The sequence below is a fragment of the Talpa europaea genome (genome assembly GCF_964194135.1).
Source record: "Talpa europaea genome assembly, chromosome: 4".
Classification (NCBI taxonomy): Eukaryota; Metazoa; Chordata; class Mammalia; order Eulipotyphla; family Talpidae; genus Talpa; species Talpa europaea.
This window is the reverse complement of record NC_140070.1, coordinates 62,629,321-62,650,246: the sequence shown is the minus strand read 5'-3', so window position 1 is coordinate 62,650,246 and position 20,926 is coordinate 62,629,321. Positions and strand designations below refer to the sequence as shown.

At 36.8% G+C, this 20,926-nt stretch overlaps 2 protein-coding genes across 4 annotated transcripts in view; one reads left to right on the top strand and one right to left on the bottom strand.

Moving 5' to 3' along the window:
• The window catches only part of MED12L (mediator complex subunit 12L), a gene marked incomplete at both ends in the record, with an annotated part of 372,007 nt that overhangs the window by 130,464 nt on the left and 220,617 nt on the right, over positions 1-20,926 (bottom strand). The window lies entirely within an intron of this gene.
• On the top strand, positions 9,193-14,494 carry GPR87 (G protein-coupled receptor 87; the record flags this gene model as incomplete). Its single annotated transcript, XM_084232382.1, has 2 exons — positions 9,193-9,226; positions 13,452-14,494. 2 exons carry the CDS (start codon positions 9,193-9,195, stop codon positions 14,492-14,494), a joined length of 1,077 nt encoding a protein of 358 aa, XP_084088508.1.

The window sequence follows — 20,926 nt, the reverse complement described above, 5'->3', positions numbered from 1 at the left end:
AAGCAGCATAGGAGGGAGGCAGCCACCCTGGAGGCACCGAGCCTGGAGCCCATTTCTTGATTCTGTTTCTCATTATCTGTGTGATGTGGGACAAGTTGCTGAATCTAGTGAGTTTTTCTTACCTGTATAAAGCAATGATCAGGATTAGAGCTAAGTTTATAAAGAAGCATTAGCCACAAACCGTCTTCTGGAGTTTACAATCAAGTTTATCCCATCCCCCTTCCAGAATGTCTGAATGTATGAAATTTTATTAAAAAACAAGTGGTCTCAGAGGTCACTGAAAAAAAAAAAATGTGTCAAGTCTAAATGTGAATCAAAATATGCTGATTGTAGGCTACAGACCTGAAGCATAACTTTCAAAAGAGAACCTTAGGGCAAGTACCTGAAAACCTGAATGAAGACGTGTGTGCTTTGCACACCTTTGGGATACCGACTCTAAGCATGCATTAATGAAGTGTCCTATGAATATGGTGACCTAATTCTATTACAAAAGGAGAAGTAAATTACCATAGAAGTAATTTGTTTCTTTGCCAAGGTCTTCAGCAGAGCATTGTTGGAAAATTCTCTCTCTCTCTCTCGCTCTCTCTCTCTCTCTCTCTCTCTCTCTGATTTAAACAGGGATTCTTAAATTTTATAGGTGATTCTAAAAGACAAGAGGGGTTGTACCTTTCAACAGAAACACTGCATTAGAAGGTTTTCTGTGCATATTACATCTTTATCATGGAAAAAGATAATGACTACACTATATTCCTTTATGCTTTATGGACTAATATGGCCTTTCAGAAGAAAATGACAAAAAGGCTTCAGAGCGAATTAATTTTTTTTTAATTTGGATGTGAGCTTCTAGAAAACAAACTGAAAAGTGGAGGACAAACAGAGAGGTAATTATACTAACACCCTGACATTTGAGAACCACTACCTCCAAATAATCAATTTAAAAAATCATGAATAGCTGAGCCATAGAGCAAGCATTTCACTAGCATTTACTTTTTGTATCTCGAGCAGACAGACAATAATGAGAACAGTGAAGCTGGAAGAGTGAAGACCTGGCAGGGCACATTTACTGGCTCTTCCTGCTGAGGCGGGAGCTTCCCCAGCTTGGCATGACTGACCTCCCTCCTCTGCTTGAGTTGTAAGCCAGTGAAGTATGAAAGGAGGAAGGCTGTGCCCCAAGTAGCAGCCCATTTAGCTCTGGTGCTACCCCTGGTCAGTCCATTACCCCTCCAGGGAAATAGCAGAGGTCTAGACATTCAACTTAACTGTGCTACAGTCCCTATTACACCACTTAATCACTTTTTCCACCTTGAGACCCAGAATCTTCATTTTCCCAAGCATGAAAAACCTACAACTGGCAGGTTTTTCTGTTAAAAGTCCCAGCAGCCAACTGAGACAGAGAAAAGTTCACTTGTGACAATTAATTCTCAGTCATGAACTAAACAGCATGATTTCCTGACATAACTTTTTCTGAGTTGCTAAGAAGTAGCAGGGAAATCATTTGCCAAATAAATAAATAAATAAATAAATAAATAAATAAATAAATGAATGATAGATGAATAAATAATAGATGAATAAATAAACAAATAAATGAAAATGCTGAGTGAAATGTTAAAGCAAGAAAAAAAATCAGGAATTGGTGAAAAGAGGAAGAGCAATAAAGGCATATCCATAATCAAACTGGAACATTTGCTGATACGCACAGGTCAAATATATTAGATGAAATGATAAATGAACCAAGGTTTCTGAAGCTGTCTGTAGGTTAGGCAGGTAATGCTGTGGGTCCTTGGACAAGACAAAGGTGCTGGGTGTTGCTAAACTGAGAGCACGGCTCCCTGGCAGAACAAGTCAGCAACACTGCAGAGTGTTCACACTCAGGGTTGAAAAATCTCATTTTGCAAGATAGGCTCCAAACCTGAATTGTTATGTGAAATTTCCTGATGTTTTTAACACTTCTTGGACCAAACCAAACTAGATCTTTAGTACAGAGAATCAACATTTCCTATAGGAACTTAACATGGGGAAAAAACCTCCCTCTGTCCTGCCTGGCTATCCTTCCCGACTCCTCCACCACTGCCAGCCCTCCACAATTAACCCCAGAATTATCCTGCATTCTTACTCCAGGACGAAGTAATAGGAAGGACTGTAGTTTTAGTTTCGATCAGGTCTGATATGAATCCTGACTCTACCCATTAGTCCTCCTGTGAGTCAGGGCAGCTTAATTAACATGTCTGAACCTCAGGTCTTTCCACCTGAGGGAGAAAAGGGAAATAAAGCACCGAAGTCATAGAAGCTCTGAGGACTGCCATGAGAAATCCAGTTCCAGGTCTCAAATAAAAGAGACATTAGAACATATTAATCCTTTTCCACCATACAATTTAAAAATCCAGCTTATAACCAACAGCAGAACCACATAGTTAATGAAATGATACCAATAAATGAAAAAATAATAATAAAGTGAAGATCTCTAAGCATCGATACCATCTAACCTCAGGAATGGCTGTGAAATCTGGCCTACCACAGACATCACATTCTTGAGTGGTTTCATCAGTTCTCAGCTGGGGGAGCAGTAGGTGGTAGGACAGGATTCCACCCATGAACAAGATCTTGGAGCTGAGCCACCACTAGTGCTGAAGCAATCCTTATTGCAACATCCTACAGGCGCTGAGACATGCCGGCGATACACAGCTCCCCTGTGGTAAACTACTGCACAGAGAGCCCTGAAACTTAGATACAGATGCTAAAGAAATACTGCAGGCAGATAAAGCTCAAAGACACCTTAAAGGAAGGGTAAGCATTTTGAAAAAAAAGATTAAATCTCATCTGAGCCCACAAACAGCATAGCAGTCTCAGCATAAACAAGGTGGCAAGAACCCGTTTTGCTCTGTGCCCAATATGTCAATCACCATGATTTCTACTGTGCACCTATCATGTGCTACAGAAACTGACAAAACTCAGTCCCCACCTTGTGCAAAATACTCCCTCAGCCCTGTATCTGTCTCTACTCTACCCTCTCTCTCCTTCCATCACAGGCACATTTTCTTTTCTTTTCTTTTTTTTTTTATAGAGTTGGCTGAAATTGCTCCCTTGCTTCCTCACCTCATGAGCATTACTCAGCCCTCTGTCATCAGTTCTCTGCCTCTGCCCCTTATTCTGCTCACCCCACACATACAGCACATCCCATGCAGCCTTGGCCAACACAATGACAGTGGCACTCCACTGTCCCGGGTCACTTGACTTCCCTGCCGGATAATATTAGTCATAATTCGTCATCTTCTAGGCACTCTTCTCAGTTCACTTGATCAATTCTCCCAACTTTCTGTCCATGCTTCATGCTCTTCTCTTTCCCTAGGATTGCTCCTTAAAACATATAACCCAGTCCTCTCTTTTCTCCCTTTACAGGGTGGGTTCAACACAGGCCATCTCTTACTCTTTCTATCACTGATCTTCTGTTGACCTTAATTTGTGTCACTAGTCAGAAGCACACTCCTGGGCTCCAGACCTATGTATCTTCAACACTGAGCAGACACACCCATGTGGGTAATGCGCAGGCATCCTGAAATCAATAAATCCTAAATTGAACTCCATGGTCCCTTTATATGCTTTTCCTCTCATGAGCCCCACATCAGTGAAAGGAAGTAATACCTGCTGTGTTGCCAAATACCTAACACTCCTCCTACCTCATCACCAACATCAGACAGCCATTAATTCCCAAATAAGCCTTAAATTTGTCACATTCCTCCATCCCACAATGCTATCATCATTTTCCCAGTCAGATTATTGCACCTTATTTTTGGTTGGAGTCAGCATTTCCACATGTTCCCTTCCAATAAGACCTTCAGCAAACCCGCCACAAGCCAGATGTCACAGGTGCCCTGGAACTCCCCTGTTCCCTGTTTGCCCTCATCAGGGTTCACCTCAGTATTTCCACAGCCTCTCACTCTGTAGTGGTCTATTTACTTCTGGACCTTCAACTAGCTTCTAAACTCCTGCAGGGCAGAAACTGACCTTTCTCATCTTTATAATAACAGAACCTGGAATATAATACAATTCTCACTGGATGCCCTGATGGAAGAGATCACATAGTGGTTAGGTAGAAAAGCTAGGTAGAGATTCCCAAGGTAGAGACAGAGGAGAAGAAAGGTGGTCAGTCAAGTGCAGGAACAGGGAATGAAGAAAAGGAGGGGGCTGACCATAAGGCATGTCCTCAGAGGTGGCAGTTTGCTTAACTTACAGCAATAATATGAAAATGATCTTGAGTTTTATTTAGTCAAGAATAATGGAAGTAACACATGCAAAAACTAACATTTATAAAGCATTTGTTTATAAGTACATATTCTAATTTTACCTCATAACAATGCTATAGAGCCAGTATTACTGTCCCCATGAATCAAAAAATTAATTATGGGGCAAGCAAATTTCTCCAAAGTTTACTGCCAACTTTTAATTATCAGAACCAACATCTTTTTACTTCCACACTCCATGATCTTCAACACAACAAAAATAACTTCTTACATGCAAATTTCCCCAGAGTTTACTGCTAACTTTTAATTATCAGAACCCAACATCTTTTTACTTCCACATTCCATGATCTTCAACACAACAAAAATAACTTCTTATTTTTAAGTAGCAATTATAATCCGCTACCATATAATAAGTCAGGGTTAGAGAACTTATAAAAAGGTCTAACCACCTGGGTTATTAACAAAGAATATAGTCACAAGAAGCAGGAGAGATAGAGAAATGAAGCAAGAAGAAGAAAGACCAGAAGAAGAGGTCAGCCCAGAGGCCCACACACAAGACTAGCAAAGCCTCCATCTGGAGGATGACTGTGGAGAAGCCAGACAAGGAGAGAAGCACAGGAAACAAAAGAATAGAAAGACCAAGTAAATGACTGATGAAAAGAGAACTACCCAACAGAGTACTGTGGTTATAAACTCTTTCAACTAAGAGATGAAACAAATATTTATAAAGAGAGATAAAGCAAAAAGTGGTTTCTGTTGAAGGGAAAAGTTACAGTTTAAAGATGAGTTTAAGGAGCACAGACATAGCATACTTCAATGTAGACAATGAATTGAAAGTTTAGGGAAAGGCTAAGAGAGACTATGAAATAGAGGGAATGGCTCATCTTAGAAAGTTCACTGAAAAAATGAAAGAATGAGGAAGTGTGAGCTAAATTTGGGTAGCACTTCATTGAGAGAAGATAATAAAGATGGAGAAGGCAAGAGGAAACTCTCAGAAGGCCAGAGGAGAACAAAACCTCTCCGATTCCCAATGCTGGTCAACAATTTAATTCCAGAAAATTCAATATCATGTTTGAAATAATTAAAACCCAATTCTTCCATTAATTTCAATAGGAATTAAGAGAATGGGAACATGGATCCCTAAAATACAAATCATCACTCATATTTCAGGATCTCTAAATTTGGGGGCAATTTTAAATAAAGAGACACATAAATGAATCATACAGGTGTCTAAGCAATGTTCCTCACCTACTTAAGAAAGTGGACATGCTGAATATACTACCTTCTTCCACAGAGGACAGAGGATGTGCTTGTTAAAGACTTTATCCTTGGTCTTGGCATCCATTATTTCATTGCTAGCCTCTTTTCATTCCTTTTCTTTCCTTTGTACATTCTCCTTTTTAACATTATTGAAATAAACATATAATTTTCATTTAAGTATACAGTTAAATTAACTTTAGCAAATTTATAGAGATATGCAGCATAATACGGTTCTTATCACCCCTTACACCCTTCAGTTAATCTCCATTCCCATCGCAGATTGGATAAACACTAATTTACTTCTCTCTGCAACTTCCTAATAAAAACAACAGTTTAAAAATGGTCTAAAGATTTGATAGACATTTTACCAAGAACACAGGAAAAGATGCTCAACATCATTATCATTAGGGAAATTCATATTGAAGCCACAATGATAACTATCAGAGTTCCACAGAGGAATATTTCCTGGACATTTTATCTAAATGATATGTGATATTTTGTATCTGGTTTCTTTCCCTAGCAAAATGTTTTGAGATTCAGCCATATCATAAATGTATTCTATTCTTTTTTATTGCTCAGTAGTTTTTCATTGCATGGTTGAACTACATTTTGATTACCCATCCATGCATAAATTGACATTTGGGCTGATTTGACCTTTAGCTAACATGAATAATACTAAGTTAAACTTTTGCATACAAGTCTATGTTTGCATAAGTCTATGTTTTCACTTCCCAATTTGAAATTGTTGGGTGACATGATAAATTTAGGTTTAGCTTTTTAGGAAACTTTTCAAAGTAATCATAGCTACTTTTAAATTCCCAACAGCAATGTATGAGGGCTCCCACATCTTCATGTCCTCAACAAAACTTGCTACTTTCTCTTTTATGACCACTCTGTAATAAGTCATTGTGGCTTTCATATGAATTTCCCTAGTGATTAATGATGTTGAGTATCTTTTCCTGTGTTCTTGGTGAAATGTCTACACAAATCTTTAGACCATTTTTAAACTGGATTGTTTTCTTCTTATTAGGAAGTTACAGGAATTTTTTTGTATATTCTGAATAGAAAGCTTTTTCGCCTAGTCTCTTTACTTAATAACCCTCCGATACCTCTATGACCTCTGTTTATGTCTCACTCACTTATACACACTGCTTCTCTTTTGGTGGTGTGAACCATTTTTGAACTGTTCTCTAGGAAGGTATAAGTGTAACCAAGAGGAAAAAAACCATATTATTTGGGAACAGAGAAACATAAAATTAAAGAGGTGTTCATAAGTTAAATTTGAAATGTTTGAAATTTGAAATGAAGAGCTGGATTTAAGAAAAAAGGGCTTATTGAAATCCAACAATTATCATGAAGTTTAGAAAATTGTTTCAATCAATCATGCTGGTAAACTTTAATAAAGAGTGGGGTTGCAACTCTTTACCTTACTTTTAATATACTCCAACTTCCAAAATGAAGGTACAGTAACAGCCCTAATCATTGTCTATGCTCCATTAGCCAAAAAGTACATTTTGAGCATACACTGCATGTTGCAGTGATTCAGAGTGAGGCATGGATCAGGTGTTCTAGAACTCTCAAAAGAGATTATGGCCTGGAGTGGGAGGGCAGGGTAGACAAAGAGACCAGTGAAATTTTGGGAATAAAAAATTTTTCCATCTACTACCAAATCTGCTACCTAAATTTCATGTGATACTGGGGAACAAAAGAGGACAAAGTAACAGAAAAAGAAATAAATGCATCTCCAAATTTTACTTTAACCTCCAAAGTGCTCTTTTCTTGCTGACTCAGCAAATGTAACTTCTCACACTAGCAAGAGTGCTTTGTACTGGGCGGGGATGAGGTCACATGGGGTCTCTCTGCAGCTGTCTATGAGCAATATCAGTGAGGGGACCTGAAAGTCTCACAGGATTTCATTTCATGAGCAACAGTGTCACTTCCCTGACAGTAAAGCCCTTCACAAGCACACTTGAGTTTAGTCACATACACTTTCCAAAAACAGTTCCCAGGACTTATTCTCTCTTTGATCATCTTTGATCAACATGAGGGAAGTCAGAAAACAGAGAAAAGACAGAGGTAGGGGAAGGAGAAGTGGGGGAGAAATGTTGTAGGGCATTCAACACCACATACACATATGGCCTCAGTTAATCTTTATAAAAATGTGAGGAATTTCACTTATAAAATTTCAAGTATCTAGCCCAAATAACACATCATTCAAATCCAATTTAATTATGCTCCCAGTCAAATTTTGAGATTAGACACAATATAGTCGTCACAAAAAAATAGAGACTCAGAAGACAAATGTTCAGATAACATTAAATTTTTAAGTGAAAACTTTAAGAAATACATGGAAGCTCAACAATATTTCAGTCCTGACAGAGATTATTTGGGGCCATCAGTCCATTTTAAGAAAGGTCAGGTAAGCTGATGGAGGTGACAAAGCTGGACAATGTAAAGCCAGAACTAAAAACTTTAAGAGAACAGTTTGCTGAATACATTTGAGACTATGAAACATTTTAGATCTTAAAAAAAATAAACAATTTCCATTTTTCTATTAAGTCTCATCATATACACAATTAATTATGTGCTCAGGTTTCAAAAAAATGAGATCAAAGTAGGGACTGGAAAAAGAAGTTAAAATGTCTTGAGTGTGTCCCGGGTAAATATATTATAGATATTTTGTAAAAGGGAAAGAGGCGGCTCCAGGTTCCCTGCTCCACCCAAGGAAGGTTGGAGCTGAGCAGGAAGGAAGGGGAGGCTTGAGAGGAGACTGGGAAAAGGAAGGAAGCAGGATGAAGAGCCAAAAGGAGACCCAGAGGAGGCACATGGAGCAGAAAACATGTGAAGAAACAACACTTACTTCTTGGTCTTGGATTAGTTGAAACAGATTTGGGTGAGAGACCCATAGGATGGTAAACAATGGCAACTTTTATCTTGATTTTGCTCTTTCCTTCCAGAATTATCTGGCCATTTCTGCCCCCCTTTTTTGGGTCCCCAACCAGAAGTGCTTCATATTTGAGGCAAGATTTTGGGTTTCAGTGGCCCTGCTTTGGGTCAACCCTGTCTGGCTAGGCATTTGCCCACGAGGGGACGGGTAACTGCAGGTGCTTGATTTGGAAGCTATATTCTTTTTCTTGTCTTTGTTGCACACTTTCCATTAAAGGTCTTATGCACTAGAGTATGTTTTGCCTTGATGTGGAGGATGGCAGAACCTATTTAGAATGGGTGGGTTTGGGGGTCCTGGGGTCTTACCCTGCCCTGTAACAATTTCACATAATCACTGCTACAATTTTGTAGTATAATATAATTATCATTCTCATGCCATGAATGAGGACACTGAGGCACAGAGATTAAGTAACTTTCCTATTACTACACATTGACATTCATATGGGGAGCAAACACAGAAATGGCCCATGCTTTACAGTGGCCTGAAACAGGACACAAAAATAGACAACTATTGTGTGATAGTGTTGTTCATATCCAAAGAGTATGCACTTTCTGAATCATGAAGGCATATATATTTTTAACTGAAAAGATCAAAATACTGCATATTCAAATTCTTTTCCAACTGTTTTTCTTCCCCCTGCTAGAAAGCAAATCTACAAATAACACAACCTATGCTGAACACATGCCTCAGTCATCCCCCAGTGTTTCCTGACATGTATTTTTGCTTCCAGTTCATCACAACTAAAGAATGGGGCTCAACCTGACACTTGCAAAATTACCAGGTAAGCCATTGGAAAAAAAATACTAAGAACTTACTTGATCAATAGCTATTATTTATACTATGTAGCAAATTTGGGATTTTATCAGTCACTGAACGAACAAACAAAATAAACCAGCATTTAGCCTGGCCTTTCATTAAGTATAAAACACTAAATATGGAGGATGGGGTTGCTGAGACAAAGTTTACTTGCTTTCACTTTTGCTTTAAACTTTGTCTCATCTAGAGACTATCTATAAAAACAAATGAGATTAAATAACATGTCAAAATTTTTCTATGCCCAAACTAAAGTGCACATTACTTTCCAGGTGTAATAGTCTAAACCAAGTTCACTGATGTTTCCAAAAAGGTCAAAGGCAGTAGCTACTATTGTTATGACTATTTAGAAAAGTGATTGAATAAAGGCAGCAAGGACAAGGAAGTGGTTCCTGGTCATTTGCATTACTTTAGTATTTCACTCTTACCTGGCAGGTAAAGCAATGAGAACTTCATATTGGTGAGAACTTCATATTTTGTGATAGAGGGTGGCATACCCCAGCAAGCTAATGTAGCTTCCCCAAGAGAAAAAGAGCCAAGACTCTTCACCACTCCATCATTCATAACAGGACTGTTCTTACTGAGACAAATTGTAATCAGTACCCCTAAGAAAGGGAGTGAACCCCTAAGTACTTGATACTGTGCTGGAAATAATGCTAGCAGAGCATTTAACTGTGGGGAGATCCAGCAAAGAGGCAACTATTTATTCCATTTTACAAAGTCACAAAGTGACTAATTCAGCAATGTCAAATAAGACTTTCTATAATGATGAAAATGCACTTTGTCTACATTGTCCAAAAATAATTGTCACATGTGGTTACAGCTATATCTGGCCACAAACCCCATGCATGTCTCCAGCGCACGCACACACACAAACACACACACAGACCCCACCTTCATCCTTATTTCCAAATACATACCACAATACCATTCTCACATAAACTGGTAGAAAATGATCATTTACAATGGAACTAAGTCATTGCCTTTACTAATAATTTCAATTTAAAAGGATTTGGGAAGGGGGGAGAATAGCCAAGGAATTTCTGTCTTGAATTATATCTCTGTGTCATGTTCTGCATTAAATAATACAGGAAATGGCACTGTAATAAAAAGTATGTGAGAAAATAGCCTTTGCACTGTAAAAAAAAATAGCTTATACTTTACCATATTTGAATCACTAAGCTACCTATCATTAAAAATTTCCTTAACTTTGCCAAGTTCTTTACTGACAGTGAAAAACATGGTAAAACTGCCTCGTGAGGAAAACCACTCACATTTAATGGTAATTGCTCCTGAGTAGGAACACTGTGCAGAGAAATATTTTGCGAATGCTTTGCGCAGTGACACAGAAGAGGAGAAATGATGGTATTAACTGGCAGAAAAGAATAGGGCATAGATACAATTTAAAACAAATTAGTCAGATGAAACTCTTTATATGAAGTTTTGAGTCTTCCACAGCAACACACAGATATCTCCCAATGACCTTCTTTTCCTCTGTGCTACCATATTATTTCATAAAATAACCCCAACAGACTTTAACCACTAATTTGTGTGAGTTGCTTTGTAAATGTGGAATTTGTAAATGAAATAATAACCAAGCCCAGACTTATCCCACAGAATTAAGAAGTCTTATGTTCCAAAATGCTAATCCCACATATAAACTAAGAAAGCAAGTAGTACAAATGACATAATCAATAAGCCAAATGCCAGACTTTCTCAAAGCCACAAGACAGTTCAGTAACCACTGTGAAATGAGGCCACTCACTCTTGCTATTTATTTATGAGACTGTATCTAACATTCTGATTTAAGACTCCATCTGTAATAACCATCACTAATCAGTAATCATTTAATGAGAGTATTTGTTCTTACACTTAAAACTTTAAAATATTATTATATACTAAATGGACGCATAATCCCTAACCAATCTTGAGAAGCATTGGTCTCTTCTATTCCACCACTGTGGAGTGGAATTCATGGCAAATGCAGTGAGCCAATGCTGAGAGCTGAAATACTCCATGACTAGTATATTGCAGTTGTGAACCATTCTATTTACATGTAGAATGGCTCTGAAGATCATTCATAAGAAAGTGACAAAGCACAGCTCTGGTTCCAGGAGATGATGTAACTGGTTCCTTCTCATGCCACGTCCCTTCGATGGAATACTTATCCTTGACCTCTCTCTGCTTTCCCTAGGGCTCTAAATAGGTTAAATGAAAGTGACTACTAATAGTTTAAAATTATTAGTAAATAGGCAAAACTGCACATGTTATGAAGCTCTTAATGGTACAGACACTGATGTGAATCATGTGGTACAGAAGCTGCCAAGAGAGCAAACTTCAGTAAATCAAAATAAGCTTGAATGATACTGATACTGTTCAGGACAATATTTCAAATTAGCAACAGTCACAGAGATGGCAGCTCATTCAAGCATTTGAAACTTGTAAAGCTTAATGATAATGTGGGGCTCTCGTAACAGGCTAGTCCAGGTATAAATTACTAGCCTGTGTAAGGATATTTAAGCCAGGAAAACCAGTTTTTAAAAACACTTGTACCAGTGAATAAAAGGGAAAGAATTAGAGGCAAGGTTACTCAAGAAGAGCCTATACTTAAATTTCAGGCAGCAATTTAAGAACCTGTTTCTGGATTATAATCATCAAAACTATCTTCCCTGTTTTACTTTTTTTTCTTTTTTTGGTGGGACCCTTGCTGGTGGCCGGGGAACGAACCGGCGCTGCAGAGGCTGCGGGCAGCCTCGCAGCCCAGCGCTCAATCGCTGTGCCACCAGGGGAGGCCCCTTGTTTTACTTCTTAAAAGAAGGGAACCAAAATATATACTATACTGCCTGTCATGGAGGGAAATGAGGGCTAAGTTCATGCTGTTACCTTGGGGGAAAAAAAATCATACCAAAACATAGCAGCAATTACAAATATTAGTGAGGAGTGAAAATTCAGAAATGACCTTCCATATAACTCTACATCCAAAAAGGTCATTTTCAAATTGCGTTAACAGTTCAGATTTTCAAGAAAATCAGACCATAGAACATGACTGGACGGCATGCCAACAAGGAATTGCAGATGCCAATGACGTCTGGTCCCTGTGGGACCAGTGGGGTCCAAGCAGGAAGACTTGGCAGGAAGTAGGGTCTTGGCAGGAAGATTCAAACTGAATTGCAGTCTCAACAAGATTTTGCCTAGAAATATTGAGTCCTCCTGCCAAAGTTGTTCAGCAGAGGAACCTCTCCTGCCTTAGGAACAGGATAATTTTAGGGCCCTTATTGGGGCTGGTTACTGTATGGGAGGAGAGAATGGGGAGCATGACATCAGCAAGAATGCAGAGCCATGACCTGGAACTGCCCTTGCATGTATCTCCCTACAGAGCACACCCAGGGGGCTGTTTTTATGGCTGCCATGTACATCTAATAGTCAAAATCTATTTCACAGATTATATGAATTGTGGTATAAGTTTTTAACAACATTCCAAAAACACAAGATGTGTCAAAATTTTATATAATAAATACGATAGGTAATCTAGCCTTGTAAATAAAAATATATAACAGTTCACAATTACTTTTAATAAGTTGTCCTCCTTGATAATAAACTTAAATATTAAGAATAATTGCTTCTTTTTTGTTTCTATTACTAACAAAGGTTCCAAAGTGTTCAAAAGTCAGTCATCAGTTTTCAAAAAAATTGAAACGTCCATGATTTTACTTTCCCTGTTTTTGGTGATTAAGCAGCTTAAAACTGAGAGGAGAAAAGATTATTTCAGACAGCATGCCAAACACTACCATGAAACAATAACCACGTCCTAGTCATTCTATTTTCTTTTTACAGGAAATTCCAATGTTCTGCCTCCGGATTTTGTTGATTCTATTTGTAATTATGTCAAACGCCATATTAAAAATTAGACCATTTCCATGGGTATATTCATTTTCATTTTCAAAAGGTTAATGTACAACCAGAAAAGTTACTCTTTACTCAGAGGTTTCCATTCAGCAGGGGCTCAGAGATGGGGTAGTGCCATCAGTATTTTGCCGTTTAAAACATTAACAATGCTCTAACCTGGGTCTTCAATTGCTCAAGACATTTTTAAATTCATCCAAATTTGTAACAGTTCAGCCAGTACGCGAGCCTGGCAGTCTGTGGGGCATGAGCAGAAGCACCGGAGTGACGTCTCCCTGCTTCTCCCACAGATAACGAGCTACACGGCCATGGGAACCATGCTCCAAGCAACACAAGCGATGGATGGAGAAAAAACACCACCACCACCACCGAGTTTGACACAATTGTCTTGCCTGTACTTTATCTCATCATATTTGTGGCCAGCATCTTGCTGAATGGCCTGGCAGTGTGGATCTTCTTCCACATTAGGAATAAAACCAGCTTCATATTTTATCTCAAAAATATAGTAGTTGCTGACCTCATAATGACGTTGACATTTCCATTTCGAATAGTCCATGATGCAGGATTTGGACCTTGGTACTTCAAATTTATCCTCTGCAGATACACTTCAGTTTTATTTTATGCAAACATGTATACTTCCATCGTGTTTCTTGGCCTAATAAGCATTGACCGCTATCTGAAGGTGGTAAAGCCATTTGGGGACTCTCGCATGTATAGTATAACCTTTACAAAGGTTTTATCCATTTGTGTTTGGGTAACCATGGCTGTTCTGTCCTTGCCAAACATCATTCTAACGAATGGTCAACCTACTACAGAAAATGTCCATGACTGCATGAAATTTAAAAGTCCCTTGGGAGTCAAATGGCATAAGGCAGTCATTTATGTCAACAGCTGCTTGTTTGTGGCTGTGCTGGTGATACTGATTGGCTGTTACATTGCCATATCAAGGTACATCCATAAATCTAGCAGGCAATTCATAAGCCAGTCAAGCCGAAAGCGAAAACATAACCAGAGTATCAGAGTGGTAGTGGCTGTGTTTTTTACCTGTTTTCTACCATACCACTTGTGCAGAATTCCTTTTACTTTTAGTCACTTAGACAAACTTCTGGATGAATCTGCACATAAAATCCTTTATTACTGCAAAGAAATGACACTTTTCCTGTCTGCATGCAATGTGTGCTTAGATCCAATAATTTACTTTTTCATGTGTAAGTCATTTTCAAGAAGGCTGTTCAAGAAATCAAACATCAGAACCAGGAGTGAAAGCATCAGATCCCTACAAAGTGTCAGAAGATCAGAAGTCCGCATATATTACGATTACACTGATGTGTAGCAACTAAAGATTACTAGGTATTCCCATTTGTTGAAAAAAAAAATCAATGTGTACAAAGTGTAAATAAATGTTTCTTTTGATTATCCTCGTTTAAATCCATCAAAATATGAGTAAAAAGAAAATAAAAATGGTACGAAATTTGGGGATAATTTGGAACTAAAAAAAAAAAAATCAGTAAACATTAAGGCATACTAAAAACTCAGATCAATGACAGGTAATGTGAGGCTGAGAAACAGGGCTCATGATTCAAAGCTGAAGGAGAAGATTGCAGAGACTGAAAAAGCCATGGTAAGGTTGGTACACTACCACTGTCTTCCAGGAAATGCTGTTGCTCTGAGGCTGCTTTTGTAGAAAACAGAAGGTATAGAAAACAGAATCCTATCTAGACCTAAGGTTTAAGATTTGGGAAGAAAACACAGCTCATTTACTGCAGACCCAACTAAGTAAATATTGATTGCTAGGCCTCTGTTATTCTATCTACAAACCATCTAGAACCTACGCCGTATGTTTCCATGTCTGAGGAACATTAAAAAAACTTGCATATAGTGGAGGTAGGTGGGAAAATATTTAACTATATTTTTAATCAATATGTTTTTAAAGACCAAGGTCAATTAACTGATTTTAAACTTTAATTATTTCAGAGAGCATAATGTGGCTGAATATTAAAATAATAATATTGAATAATTTGTGTTTATGTTTGCCATTATTACACCCCTGTGCTGCCTGTAAAATTTCATGTGCGAAGAGTAGAAAAAAGAATGTGAGGGCTTGTTTAATAATCCAGTATATTGGCAGCATTTCTTTCACAAACTTTTTCCCTTTGCAAGGCAACAGCTGCAGCTCTTTCTGCCCGCTTGTGTCTGTGCAAGCGCCTTATTTCCTTTTCCTACAAAACCTGCCCATTTCAAATTAAAATAGTAATAATAATAATCCAGTATAGTTCAACAAGAAAACATTTAATAACCTTTATTTTAAAACATTAGTAAAATAATCTTCCCTTTAAACTACATCTCACCCTTATTAGAGATAACATTAGCTTAAAAAATATAGCCTTCAGATGAAGAACACATTTTGTATGTCAAGTCAAAAAAGAAGAGTAACCTTTTAAATCTTAAAAAATATTTTCTCCATCAATATAAACTCTTGTGTGTTCATTCTTTGTCAAAATATTCAGCAGCCTGAACACTGACTAAGCCCCTGATTTATTCCTGTAAACACAGTAATAAGAGTTGGGTAAGCATTAAAAGAGGAAGAGCGAAGGCTTGTTTGCAGATAAAAAAAGAAGATATGGTTAACAGAAACAGAGCACACACTCATATAAAACAGTATGATACTTTATTAAGACTCCCATAACTGTGTGCCAAATTTTGAAAAGTTCACATGAGAAAAAATGAAGGCACAAGAATAACTTAGCATAACAATAATTAACACTGTGAAGTATCTAGTAGGTGTCAACTTTGGCAATGGGGTTAAGTGGCAATGGGGTTAAAAGAATTATCTAAGTAATTCTATCAAAATATCAATCTCTCCATTAAGATTCCAATGCCATCAATCCTACAGACATACTAATTTATGAATTAATACATAACTCACTTAGTCATTTGCATAAGCAACTCCTCCCTCGATTGTGTGACACTAACTAGGTCAAGACAGCCATGTTTTCAAATAGCTAGTGTGAAAAGGCAGCTTGAAAAGCTAATACATTTCTCCACACTCTCCATAATGTTGAAGATGAATTATAACTACTTCATATAAAGAGGAGGAGCAATACCACAGCTGGGAAAATATATTCAAATAGAATGTATTCCATCATCTCCACCCTTCCCTTTCTTCACTACATCACAGCTCCTAGTCAAAAACTTCAAAATTGATGATACCCACTTCACCGTGTGTGTGCATGTGAATGTGCATGTGAATGTGTATATGTCTGCATCTATGTGTGCATGCTGTTCAATGCATGTTCATCTTAAACCCCAATACTAAGAAACTATGATCTTTCATAAAATCAAATGGTTCTGACACCCTGGAATTTACCAAACATTTCTGTACCTCAAGACCTCATTTAATAATCTAATTTAGGACTTACGTCTAAAAGGTCTTTAACACATATTGCCTCTCATTTTAAAATATTTAATTGATTTTAATGTTTTCAAAATTTAACAACTACATAGCATATTTAATATGATGGTGGATAGGTCATCTTAAAACAATGAATTAGGAAAAAAAAGTCCATTTTTCCCTTTTTTTAAAAAAATGCCACAAAATTTAAAAAATAAGAAAAACAAATCAAGTAAAATATACTGCTTGTATATTATACCAATGCCCAAACTGTGGTCACAAAAATTACTTATCCAGTCTAAACAGGAATGAATCATTTACATGAGTGAAATAAAATAATGCCAATTGGGATAACATAAATATAAAGAATATACTGTATCAGAGGTTAATAAAAATACTGCATTACTATTGAAAACAAAAACCATTTGATTTCTTCTTAAGAACTACTTGGTAGTTTGGAAATAATCTGAAATCTTAGATTTCTTGGATTAAACCTGTTTATTTATTCAGTATTTCAGTATTTTAGCAATAAATAACAGTTATTTTTTCTATTATGCAGACAAGAAATATATTCAGATAATTTCAAAAAAGAAAACATTCAAAGAAACTAACACAGAAAATCTTTCAGTGTCTATTAATTTTATTATATCCACTATACATTTCATATAATTTTATTCTCATTTCCAAATAGTGTGTCAGTATACTCTTTCTCAACTAATGATTCAAGGGAATGGTAAGTAGAAAAATCCATAAAATGAAATAGCTAAGAGAAAATTGTGTGGGTGCACATGTTTATGCACAAAAGCACAGTCTAAACATAAATTTTATGATCACTGTGGGGAAAAGTAATACAATAAGAACAAAATAAACCTAAGGAAATGAGACCACTTAAAGTAATAAAAGGAGATTTCTCCTCCCCAAACAAAACACCACAAGAAGTTAGCTAGTAAGTCAATAACTACTTACCAGGCAAACGCCAAATAAAAACAACAACAACAACACTATGCTAACAAGACATTTGAAACTATCTTTGAATATCTCTAAGGGAATTCTAAAAGTGGAAATGAAAGTATTTTTTAAGATAACAAAATTTCAAATATCAACATAACACAATCATCTTATAGATACATAACTATTTAGCATACCATGTAGCCCTCTATCACCATCTATTGGCAAATTTCATGAAGGAAAGAACAAGTGTTCTTTTAATAATCTGTAACTAAACTGTAATAGGCTTAGCTCTTCCTGCAGTCTTCCTTCAGTTAACTTCAGTGCTAATGTACACACACACACACACACACACACACACACACCCCAAAAAAGGTCCTGGCACTTCCTAGAAAAAATGTAAGATGAAAACTCGAAAAGTATAATTAAAATCTATGATAAGTTACCTTACAGATGTAAAAAGAACAAAAACTAAAACAACTATAGCTACAACGCATGACTTTCATGCATAACTGCTACATATATTGATTGCTCTTTCCTAATTAATACACAGAAAAATTAAAAATAAAATATAATTTATCTATGGATTAAAAGTATGTAAAATTATTATCAGAGATGAAAAGATCAAACAGAAGATTATCAGTGTTGGTGGGAATACAAACGGGTCCAAACCCTATGGAAAACCATGTGGAGGTTTCCCAAAATATTAAAAAGAGATTTGCCACATGATCCAGCAATTCCATTCCTTGGCATATATACAAAGAATGCAAAAATACTATTTTGAAGGGATACATACAATCCTATGTTCACCGCAGCACTATTTACAATACCCAAGTTATGGAAACAACCTAAGTACCCAAAGACGGATGAGTAGATTAAAAAGAGGTAGTACATATACAAGAATGAATTAAGAAGGAAAAAAAAGAAACTCTTGACATTTGTAACAAAATGGCTAGAACTTTATGCTAAGTGATCATACTAGTATGAAAGACAAACATTGGATAATTTCTCTCATATGTGGACTATATAGAAACAAAACAGAGGAACTAACAATACTAAAACTAAACTCAAAAAATGCCTAGAACAAATATTGATGAAATTCATATGGAGCCACAAAAAAACCTCGAATAGCCAAAGCTCTCCTGACCCAAACAAAGGAGAATGGAGGTATCACATTCCCAGACTTCAAACTATACTACAAAGCCAAAACAATTAAAATAGTGTGGTACTGGAACCAAAACAGACACATAGACCAATAAAATCAAATAGAAAGCCCCACATATATGGACAACTAATCTTTGACAAAGGAGCAAAGAATTTGCAATTGACCAAGGACAGTTTGTTCAATAAATGGTGCTGGGAAAACTGGACCACCACTAACAAAAGAATGAAAGTAGACCACCACTTCATACCATACACAAAAATCAACCCAAAGTGGATAAAAAATCTGGACATAAGATCTAAAACCACAAAATATATAGAATATAGCTAAAACACTGTAAGACATGCATCTCAGTAACATCTTTAAAGACTCATCTCCTCAAAGCAAAGAAAGTGAAAGAAAAGATAAACAGCTGGGATTACATTAAACTAAAAAGCTTCTGCACACCAAAAGAGACATTAACCAAAACAAAGAGACACCCTACTGAGAAAATATTTGCCCTCCATACAACTGATAAGGGGCTGATCACAGAGATATACAAAGAACTCAAATGACTCAACAAAAACAAAGTAAACAATTCAGTCAAAAAATGGGCAGAAGAACTTAAAAGACATCTCTCCAAAGAGGAAATGCAAATGGCCAACAGGCATATGAAAAAATGTTCAACATCCCTCATAATCAGGGAAATGCAAATCAAAACCTCAATAGAGATATCACCTTACACCAGTAAGAATGGCACCTCTTAAAAAAAACCTAGCAACAACAAATGTTGGCCAGGATGTGATAAAGGAACTCTTCTACACTGCTGGTGGAACTGCATACTGGTCCAACCACTATGGAAAGCTGTGTGGACACAGGACCCAGCCATTCCACTACTAGGGATATACCCAAAGGACACAAAAACACTAATTCAAAAGAATACCTGTACCCCAATGTCTGTTGCAGCTTCTAATAGGTAAGACTTGGAAACAACCCAAATGCCTAAAAACAGATGACTGGGTCAAGAAGATGTGGTACATATACACAATGGAACACTATTCAGCACTCTAAAAAGATAAACCAATGTCATTCACAGCAACATGGATGGAGCTAGAAGGGATTATGCTCAGTGAAATAAGTCAGAAGGAAAAAGAAAAATAACGGATGGTTTCATTTATAGGAGGAATATAGGGTAAACAAATAAGGCATTAGGGAAAAAATAATAACAAAGCAAAACATAACAAAAAAATATAACAAAGCAAAACAAAACTAAACAGACAACTATAAATCAGAGACAATCTGCAGGGGAGGGGGAGAAAGAGGCTTCCCTCACAATGAGGGAGGGAAGCGCACAAGGGGCTATGGTGATGGTGCATGGGTGAAAATTGGAAGAGTAAAGCAAAGAAAGTGAAAATTAAAAAAAATAAATAAATAAAGCAAAGGTGGTGAAAATTCTATGGGGACTAAACCTGAGAAAAGAACGGAAACATTATATAAAAAAAAAAGAAGAAGAAAAGAAAAATGATGTAAAATATACATTTGAAAAAAAGGAAAAAAATAACTTTCATTTAGTGGAAGGACTGGCATGATAACAAAGAAGGAACAGCCCAATGGTATATGGTGGGAGGATATGGGTGCTCTGGGGTGTGGTACGGTGATACACAGCTGAGGTCCTCTGGACCTTTCCCCTTCATCATACAGTAGTTGTAAACCAATGTTACTTCAATAATTAAAATAAAAAAAGACTGTCAGTGTTAACGTTTTTATTTCATTTCTCAGGGGGGAAAAAAAAAACTCATGGCATTTCAGTGGCAGCTTTTGTTTCAAATATCCATTCATTTTTTTTTTTGAAACCATAATAAGATATCGTGTAAAATTTTTTTTCAAAAAAAGGATATCATGTAAAATTACTTTTAAAAAAGGAAAATGTAACTTCTGTTAGACAAATTCTTTATCCCATTTGAAAACAATATATAAGCTAAATTGGAATTTCCCTTATTTTAAACAGTTTTGTTAGGCAAGCATTCTTAGTAAGATTAATGTGGCCAGTTTCTCTTTGAATAAAGTGAAAGACTCTCTGGGGCTTGAATCTGGGCACAGCAGTTCTCAGCAATCAACCAATACTGAGCCTAAATTGCTGCAGCATGAGAACAAGGGTCTAGAATACTCACCAGATTTCCCTGGTCTTAATCTCCAAGTATAAGTCCAGTTTTAAATGTTATATAGAAGACTTTTCAACATACTCTGGACACACTTACATGTGTTCATGTCTGGATAAGCATATA